Here is a 10215-nt window from a genome sequence, read left to right as displayed (position 1 = left end):
CTCGGTGGCAGAGCGAAAGAGACGGAAGATGATCCTTTTCATTTGTAGTCTGGTCTTTGTTTCTTTTATCTTGATAAGTCGGGAGGGCCCATGAGTCTAAATAAACTTACAGGATTGCCAGCACTGGTGAGTTTGCCCTGCAACCTTGCGTGGGTTTTTAAACTGCACCCAGGAGACCTGCATGATGCAAATCACAGCACGGGCTGGAAGTTTCAGCCTGGGATGCAAACTTAGAGAACAGTGTCACATGCCAGCAAAGTCCTTGGCTTGAATTTGTCCCTGCAGTGTCTGGCAGAGCTACTAGACTGGGACAGAGGAACTTTCTGAGCACCCTGGGGATGAGGGGAGCAGGGTCATCAAGTCCTCACTCCCGTCACAGGGGAGGCTGAACACTCTAAAAGGGCAGCTCAGGTCCCTTGAAGCCCCAGTGCTGAGGAGTGTCCATCTTTGTGATGTGTCTTGCTAGTCCTTGTCCTGACCCTCCTTCCTGATATCTGGTTTTGTCTTTACAGTAGCTTCCCTGGGTGCCTGTGCAGCCGGCGTGGACGAGCCTGGCCCTGAAGGCCTCACTTCCACCTCCCTGCTCGACCTTCTTTTGCCCACGGACTTTGAGCCCCTGGACTCCGAGGAGCCCAGTGAGGCCATGGGCCTGGGCGCCGGCCTAGCTCCTGGCTCGGGCTTTCCCAGTGAGGACAGCGAGGAGTCCCGGCTCCTGCAGCCACCACAGTACTTCTGGGAAGAGGAGGAACTGAATGGCACCAGCCTGGACCTGGGTCCCACTGCAGGTAGCTCTGCTCACTTATCTCTACGCAGGATACCAGGGCGATCCATGTTGTTAGGGACCGTGGGGCTGTTTCCACCCCAGTCTTCTCCCCTCTGGTGTCTTCCAGGCTGTCTGCCATCTGCCATCACTAAGTGTCTCCTTAATAGAAGCTACTGTTTACCAAGGTCCAGGCACCAAGCTGGCTACACACAATCTGGGGACTGGTAACCAGTGCATGGAGCAGGCTGCAGTGCTTCCGGCCCTGGCCTCTTCAGTGGTGTCTTGGCTTGTGGGGTCCCCCTATTAAGATTAGGAAAAGAGTGCTGTGGTATGAATAGTCAGCCCCAAATTTTCTCCCTAAACTATGACACACCCAGTGGACTTAAACAAGACTTGGGTAAGAGCACTGGTTGCTCAAGGACCTGGGTTTGATTCCCAGCACATACATGGTCGCTCCCAGATGTCTATAATTCCAGTTCAGGGAATCTGATGCTTTCTGAACTCTCAGGGCACCAGGCACACACATGGTACACAGACAGCTATACACACAGGTAAAACTCTCATGCACATTAAAATAAAATGTAGAAATCTAAATAATAATTACATAAATTGTGGTGGCCCTGGCCCTCAGGAGGCAGAGACAGAGGCAGGCAGATCTCTGTGAGTTCCAGGTTAGCCTGTGAGTGAACACTGTAGAAAATCAAAAGATAAAATAAAGTTAATTCAAAGGAAATGAAGCAACTCACAATTTGACAACAGAAATATGAAAAACTAGAACCATAAGAAACTTTCTTTCTTTCTTTCTCCCTCTCTTTCTCCCTCCCTTTCTTTCTTTCTTTCTTTCTTTCTTTCTTTCTTTCTTTCTTTCTTTCTTTCTTATTTTGGTTTTTCAAGACAGGGTTTCTCTTTCTCTGTGTAACAGTCCTAGCTATCCTGGAACTAGCTCTTGTAGGCCAGGCTACCCTTGAACTCATAGAGATCTGCCTGCCTCTGCCTCCTGAGTGCTGGGATTAAAGCCACGTGCCACCACAGCCTGGCAGGAACATTCTATTTTCTACTTTTCATCTGATATTTTTAAATGTATTTCCCACATTATTAATTATCCTTTTATAACTTTTTTTTTTTTACAAATTTCCTTTCTTTTCATTTTATGCATATGGGCATTTTTGTTGGCATATGTTTCTGTGCACCGTGTGGGTGCCTGTTGCCCAAGGAGACCAGAAGGTGTGGATAGATTTCCCCTAAGACTGGACTATAGATAGTTAAAAGTCTTCGTATAAGTGCTGGGAATCAAACCAGGTCCTCTGCAAGAGCAGCCAGTGCTCATGACCTCTGAGCCACCTCTCCGGCCCCTACTACCCAATTTTTAACAGTTGTGTATTAGCACACACGTGGTTGTCAGATGGCCCGAGATCCTCCCCTCTTGTGTCCAGGTTTAGTTGCAGCAGCAAATGTTCTTATACTTTTTCCACTTTCCTGATTATTTCCCCAGAATAAAGTCTAGAATGAGATCAGTAGGTCAAGACATGTCTCTATCAGCATCCCACCCAGGAACAGAAGACAGGGAGCCCAGACATCCCCAAGAGACAAAGGAATGGATTTGTAAAAGTCTGGTAGGATATGGGAAAATCACTAGGCATCCAGGGCAGGCCACAGAGGCATACCTCAGGTACAGAGGAATCGAAAGGCAACCATCTCTGGCCTTCTTCCCACTCCACATCCAGGATCCCGTCTGCAGGTGCTTCGTTGTTCTTGCTCCCTGCCGCACTGAAGAGCCTGTGAGACAGGGCATGCGAGCCCAGCGCTGTGACTGATCAGGTCAGCCTGGGGCAGTGGCAGAGGAGAGTTCAGACAGTGGAGCAAATGGAGCGGCTCTGCCATCAAGTGTGTGGGTCTTTACAGGGGCTCTGGAAACCTCAGCAAAGAGACTCCCAGAAAGACCACTTTAGCTCCAGCATGCACTCACCAGAGGGACTGAACTCTGGGGCTTGATATGCTTCCCACCCTGGCGTGATGGCCCAGGCAGTCCCCACACTCAGGCAACTGATGCAGGAGGATCATGAGATGGAGGCCAGCCTAGACAATACAGCAAAGCCTAGTCTCAAAAAAGCCAAGGTCTGGAGATAAGGTTCCAAGGTAGAGTTGCCTCTATGATAATGTACAAGGGCCTGCCTTCCATCTCTAGAACCCCAGGGGGGAGGATTTTGCTCAGTTTGATAGGAAAAATTATAATGGTCTTTGTAAATGGCTTGACAGTATAAATGAATATATATTAATTAGTAATATATATACCATTAATACACCATGTATAAATTCTGAACATAGATTATATAATATATTCTATACAATATATTTTACATATAGGAATATCAAATATAGTTTTCAGGGCTGGAGAGATGGATCAGTGGTTTAGAGCACTGACTGCTCTTCCAGAGGACCCAGGTGTGATTGCCAGCAGCCACACAGTGACTCACAACAAATCAACTGTAATCCTAGTTCCAGGGAACCCAATAGATATGAAAATGATGCATATACATGCATGTATGCAAAACATTCATACACATAAAAAGAAAATAAATAAAATACACTCTTCATTTTGGATCTGAAGCCTGGGGGAGTGGAGAGGAGGCAGGCTCTGCCATTCCAACCCTACTAACAGCACCCTGACATCTGTGGAGAAAGCAAGGGCAAAGCTTCATTTTCTCATCTAGGACATGGGGTCCTCACCTTGCAGGGAGGTGCAGCTTACATGAAGGGCTGCGTTCCCAGCACTCCGGACAGCAGTTGGCACTGGGAAGTGTTCTGCAAGTGGTTGCTGCTGTTATCACTTCCACGGTTTTTCCCTACCAAGGCGCTCATTTTTTTGGTCACTGTGCAGTCTTCATGTAGAAGAAAGAAAAGCCTCTCATTTACAAACAGAAACATTTTTACAGTTTGTCAGTTGCTTTTTTTTAAGTCTTAATGAGTTCGTCTATTTACATTCTATGTATATGCCTGCTTTTCTGTGTGTCCCATGTGTGTGCAGTATCAAAAGAATCCAGAAGAGGGCATCATATCCCGTGGAACTAGAGTTACCAGGGGTTGTGATCTGTCAATGTAAATGCTGGGGATCTAAACCAAATCCCCTGAAAGAGCAGCCAGTGCTTTTGACTGCTGAGCCCGTGCTCCAGCCCCTTGAAAATGGTTTTAAATGTTTTTGTTGCTTTTTGCTGCTTTGTGTTTAAAGAAGCTTTTCCCTCCCTGAGATATCTGCTATCTGCTGCTCTCCTGTGGCTTTATACTTTTATATTTAACTATTTTAGTATATGACGGGAGGTAGAGACTCATATTAGTTACTTTTCTTGTTATTGTGACCGAATACTTGCCGAGAAGCAACTTACAGGGGGGAAGGGTTTGTGTGGGCTCAGAGTTAAAAGGGATACAGCCCACCATTGGGGCCAGGTAGATGTGGCAAGCGGCTCCATGGTGGCAGGAGTATGCATCTGGGATGCCTTCCTGCTCACCTCTTGGAAGAACAGGAGAGAGGAAAGGAAGTGTCCAAGCCCAACCCTAACAAACCTCTTCCTCCAGCTAGACTCCACCTCCTAAAGGTTTCATAACCTCCCCAAATAGTGCCGTCAGCCAGGGACCAAGCGTTCAAATGGGAGGCTGTGAGGATATTCGCATCCAAGCCACTAGAGGGCCCCATCTCCTCTTCCTGGGTATGTGGCTCAGCATCTCAGCAGTCCTGCCCTTGTTCTGTACTGGGCCGTCTGATGCCCTGGGCCTCTAAGGCTTTTTCTGCTGGAGAGAGGCAGGTAGGCTGTGGGTAGAAGAGCAGCAGGCCTGCTTGGGACTGACTCTGGGGTCCAGGAAGGTTTGTGTCTCCTCCCTGGGCTTCTCCAGTTCTCTTGACGAGAAGCTTCACCGTCATCCACTGAGTTCTAGCTGTGTTAGGTTTCTAGGCTTCAATATGGCTCACTCGATGTTCCTGTCTTCTCATCTGTCACACCGAGTGATTGTCACGCAGTCCCTGTATGGCAGGAAGGGAAAACAGAGGCAGGCAACTGCGCTGCTGGCCTTCTCTTCCTCCCCTGGTGTCTTGCCTTTCTACACTGCATGGTCCCAAGGAGCAGCTGTCTTCCTGTGAAAACACTCCTGCATGAACTCTAGTAATATGCAATGCAGCTTGTATGTCCAGCCCGCCAGAAACTGGTCTCCACGATGCAGCCCTCTCCTGCCTGGCAGAACTGAGCGGATGGGCTATGCAGGGGACTCTCCGGTGACTAGCATCAACCTTAGCAATCCTGTTCTATCTGGCAGTGGCTCAAGCCTGCTCCTTATGCCTCTAGTTCTGATTCTTCCCATTCCATTGGCCCCAGAAGCTCTTTTGCACCCTGCTTTCCTAGTTGCTAGGTAACCATCCTTCACTACCCAGCTCAATAGGGGATAGTCACTCTGCCCATGAACAGATGCTGGGGGCTGTGATGCTGATAGTGCCCTGTCCATGGTGTGTAGCCTGGCAGAAACATGGGGCTAGCGTCCCATGCCACCCACTCTCCACTGCTGGGTTGAAGGTACCCACTTTCCAATCCACCTGCTGGAAAGGTATCTTTCCATACCATTAGCAGCCCCTAAACACAGCTTCCTTACACTGCCTGGCAGACATTGCTGCAAGAGGGTTGAGATGGGAACAGAGTTAGGGTCTTTGGTGGCAGTGGGTGGGGAGGCTGAGATTCAGGAGGACCCAAAGGCCAGTGTATCACTCACCACCATTGCCCTGTTCTACCCTTGAACCTGAGGACTCAGAGTCCTACACCCCAGGCTTGAGGAGGGGAGCTTTCTCAGAGCTGCTCTTCCAGTCAGTGTCCTTCCAGAAGAGCAGACAACCAAGTGGGGTGGCATGGGGGTGTGGGTGGAGTTAAAGCAAGGTCAGTTCATTCCTAACTGCTAGTGGTAAACAGTAGTGCTGTTTTGTCCAGTCGTAGCTGCTTTCTTTTGTAGGATTAGAAGGTTCTGGAAGCCAGACCTCCATGGTGGGAAGGCTGCACCTGGGAGGGTTTTGGGTCTCATGGCCCTGTGGAAGAACAAAGCTGGAGGGACAGGCCTGAGCTGCTGTGTGACTCTAAAGTGTGGTGGTGACATTAAGCCATCCAGAAGGTGGAGCTCCAGCCCTAGTCATTTATTAAAGGCTCACTCAGTCCTGTCATAACCGCAATTAAACCCTCTCCCTCCACGTAGGTAGCCCATACTGCCCGAACTCACAATCCTCCTGCCTCAGCCTTCTAAATGCTTCTGAACAATACATTTCGATGTTGAGTTTCAGAGGGGTTCAGCCCATGGCACATCGTCTCAAGACTGTCATCCCCCCCTCCCGTCACCCTCTACACACTTCCTTTTCTGTTAAGACAGGACCTGCGTTAGGTAGTGAGGTCCTGCCAGAGAGGGGCTGGATGACCCCTGGAGGCCAGCAGGTCGGGGAAATCCCATGCACAAGACTCACAGGCTTCTGTGGCAAGGGGACTCTACGGGCTTATGGGACAAGGAACAGGATTGCAGTACCAGCAGGAGACTCAACGTGCCAGCCTGGCTCTCTGGCCCATCCTGCTCCATCCTGTTCTGTTGGCTTCAATCCAGGTAGACTGCCTAGGAAAATCATTGTCCCTTCCCTAGTGACTACCATAGAAAGAAAGCTCTGTATTCCCAGGGCCAGGAGCGGGTCAGGTTGGTTCAGATTGGGTCCTGAACTTCAACTGTCCTGCCCCAAGGCCAGAATTCTCTGATGGGCAAGGACTGCGGTAGGCTACCCCTAAAGCCACTGTGTGGGGTCCCTTAACTCCAAGAAGAGGGGAGGTGTGTCCCCAAAGGCGAATATGATCACACTCACGGGAAGAGGGGTAGTGGAGGGGGCACACACAGCAGTGCCTTGGGTAGAAAGATTCATAAGGGCTCTACTCAGAGCACCTCATGGATTGCAGAAGCAGGGCGGCCACTATCACTGTTTCATAGCTCAGGAAACTGGGTCAGAGATTTAAAAGTGGCACTGTATTACCCTGAGAATAAGTGGCAGAGCTAAATCTCAAATCAGCCACCCTTCCCTAGATGGAATCTTTCTTACTAGACTTCTTTAATTACGCCTGCCTGGAATGGAGCCTGTAGGAAGCAGACGCCAAGGCAGCTGTCTGCTGGGACCTGGAGGTGGTTTTCTCCCGCAAACCCTTGCTGAGCCCTGGCTGCTGCTGCGTAGCCTGACCCCGCAATTACTGTGCCCGCATAGTCTGTTCACTGGGATGGACAGGCCCATAAGGCAGAGCCAGCTGTCAAGTGCTGGAGGGGCACTTGCACCCCGACTGCAGGAATAAAGCTCTTCATTTTTATGCTTGTAATAAATACTAGCATATCAGTCTTTTAAAATGCAAACAAAAGAAGAAGATAGAATTGGGCCACAGTCTCATCGCCTAAAGTTACCAAACAATACCATGTTAGGTCTCTTCAGACTTTATTTCCCTTATAGGAAATAGACTTTTAAAAGGCTTTGGCATTAAACAGAGTTGTGGTACACATCCTCTGGGGTCTAATCATTAGCATCAGTATCCTGTGCCGGCAAGCACTCCTGCAGTGAGGGCTGACGGTGTCCCAGGGTCCAATGAGGGCTGGTGACACTGTCCCAGGGTCCAGTGAGGGCTGGTGATGCTGTCCCAGGGTCCAGTGAGGGCTGACGGTGTCCCAGGGTCCAGTGAGGGCTGGTGATGCTGTCCCAGGGTCCAGTGAGGGCTGACGGTGTCCCAGGGTCCAGTGAGGCACTGTCAGTCTTCCCCTTGCAGGGAGCTGGAGGGGGTGTGAGGTTTTGTTTTGGATCAGGGTCTCATTCAGTATCCCAGGCTAGCCTTGAACTCCAGCAATTCTCTTGCCTGAGCTTCCCAAGTGCTTGGTAGAGGCGTGGGCTCTATGCTTTCACTGTGTGAACCGAGCTTTAGTAGATGCTGAAAACATGGGTGTGAGCCCCTTGATTGATCTTAGGAGGCTAGAGTTCTAGGTTTAGATTTTTAATTGTATATTTTTACATATCTATTTTGTGTACATGTATGTGTTTTTGCATGTTCACATGGATGTGAGCATGTTTGTGTGCATATGGAGGTCAGAAGATAGCTTTCCAGAGCCAGTTCTCTTCCTTCACCTTGTGGTCCTGGGGATAAAACTCAGGCTTAGTGGCAAGTGCCTTCACCCACTGAACCATCTAGACGCTATAGACTATTTTCTTTTGTGTGCTGGGCATGGAGTCCAGGACCTCCTGCATGTGAGGCCAGTGCACCACCAAGTGAAACCTCAGCCTTGGCTTCTGTTTCTTTTAATACTGTTGAGCCTGGTCATTAGAAAGTCGGTTTAGTTATGCTGACGGCCTCTCTCCTTCGCCCCTATGTTCTATACAAATCTCCTTTGGCTTTTGGGTATTTCCATGTTAACTCTTGCTGACTCGCAGGTGCACTAAGGGGACAATTTTCAGGAATTTGACATTAACCAGAAGGGACATTTAAAGTGAACTTTCAAGGTCTCTGGCCCTCTTGTTCTAATTCCAGGCCTTGAATAGGAAAGCCAGTCCATTAATATTTCAGCTAATGTCAAATGTCTTTAGTGCAAACACTGCCCTGGGGAGAGGGCTAGTACACGGAGGGAGAGACTTGTGCAAAGCTCAGATGCAGCAGAGGAAAGACGTACAGCACGATATATTTAGAAAGCAAACACCAGCACAGTGGTGGGTTAAAAGACAGAAATAGAAGGGAGCAGAGGAACAAGCATTTGAGGAGAGCAGAGTTCACAGAACATGTTCCAGCCGCCTGTGAGGCCGCAGGATCTCCCAGGAGCTGCCACGTGGTGCCCATCCCGCCCTTCTGCTCCAGGGAGCCCCCAGCTGGTGCGTCACACAGCAAGGTCAGAACTCATTTGGCAGGCACTGTTGGGTCTCTGCTCTTACATAGCTCTTAGATTCAACTGTGTTGAATCCCAGTGGTAGTGGCGCACACCTTTAACCCCAGCACTCAGGAGGCAGAAGCAGGCGGATCTCTGAGTTCAAGGCCAGCCTGGTTTACAGAGTGAGTTCTAGGACAGTCAGTGCTACACAGAGAAACCCTGTCTTGAAAAAAAAAAAACCAAACAAAACAAAACCACAAAACAAAACAGTTGTAAGCGCCACATTGGGCTGCCATTCTGTCGTAAGCCACCTTTCTGGGGTGACTTCTATCACAGTCCAACACAGGTTCGTACGTTCAAGGGTAGGGGCACGAGGATTAGAAATGTTAGGTAGGAGAAACAGAGATATGAAAGAAACACAGAGACATAGGATAGTACCGGGAGGCTAACTCCGCGAATACTGCATGCTGAATTCTGTGTTCTCCTGTGTTTGATTTCCGTGTGCTTTTATACCCCAGTACAAAAGAGGGGGAAGAAAGTAAAAGACAGCTTTAACACCACACAAAGGACACTCAGAACAGTTACTTGCTTCAGTACTTGAGACATCAAGCCGCTATTTCCTGAGTAAAGTATTTTATGTCAAGGGCAGAAATAGGCAGTGAACACACCCTAGACCAAGTATCCTGTAGGCAGCCACTCCCTGTGTCAAACCTCCTATTTTAAATGAAGGAGCAGAGGAGTGTGCTGGAATTCTCCGACCTTTGGTCAGGGTGGAGCGGATAGGCCCTCTTAATGTCCAAAACACCAAGTAACCGCACCCTAGGTCAGGTGTGTGGACACACTTGTCAACATCTTTGAAAGAACAAAAATAAACTCAAATTCTCTGAACTTCAGACAAGGTGAAAGAGGTTCACATCTGTAGGTGTCCCAACACGAAACAAAAAAAAACTCACTGAGTTTCCAAGGACAGAAATATCAACAGAGAAGCTTTACGGGAAAGAATAAGTCTGAATTGGAGCAATTCAGAGAATATGTACCCCCCACCCAGGACACTTAACAGGTGTTCCCACTAAATAAAGAAGAAATTGGCCTAAGGGAAAAAGCATCCCAGCTGGGATAAAGAAGATAGGAAGAAAGAGGCAGCAAGGAGAGAAAGGCTTTTTAAAGGCGGCCAGGAAAGTTCCAGAAGGTTCCAGAAATTGCAGCCAGTTACCCTGCCAGAGGGTGGGACTTTAGTAGTCCAGTGGTGACTATCACAGCTGTCCCTGCAGCTGCTCTTTTAGTGGGGTGCGAGGGGTGTGCAGTGTGACTCCAGGAGATTTCTGGGAAGGCCCAGGCAGGCTTTCATTACGTTTCCTGCTGCTATACAAAGTGCCTGACAAAAGCAGCTTGATGTGGAGGGGGGGGTTGATTGAGGTGGGGAGGGCGGGAAGGGAGGGAGAGTTGATTGAGGTGGGGAGGGTGGGAAGAGAGGGAGGGTTGATTGAGGTGGGGAGGACGGGAAGAGAGGGAGGGTTGATTGAGGTGGGGAGGACAGGAAGGGAGGGAGGGTTGATTGAGGTGGG

At 49.1% G+C, this 10215-nt stretch overlaps 1 protein-coding gene across 1 annotated transcript in view; it reads left to right on the top strand.

The window, feature by feature from the left end:
• The first annotated feature begins 499 nt into the window (after positions 1-499).
• Positions 500-10215, top strand: part of Podxl2 (podocalyxin like 2) — a 26048-nt gene continuing 16332 nt past the window's right edge. The window contains exon 1 of the mRNA XM_013353088.2: positions 500-785. Within this exon, the coding sequence (XP_013208542.1) occupies positions 644-785 (142 nt within the window). The 5' untranslated portion in view covers positions 500-643. The remainder of the gene's footprint in view (positions 786-10215) is intronic.

Source organism: Microtus ochrogaster, unplaced genomic scaffold (genome assembly GCF_000317375.1).
Source record: "Microtus ochrogaster isolate Prairie Vole_2 unplaced genomic scaffold, MicOch1.0 UNK1, whole genome shotgun sequence".
NCBI classification, from domain to species: domain Eukaryota; kingdom Metazoa; phylum Chordata; class Mammalia; order Rodentia; family Cricetidae; genus Microtus; species Microtus ochrogaster.
This window is presented reverse-complemented; position numbering and strand designations above follow the sequence as displayed.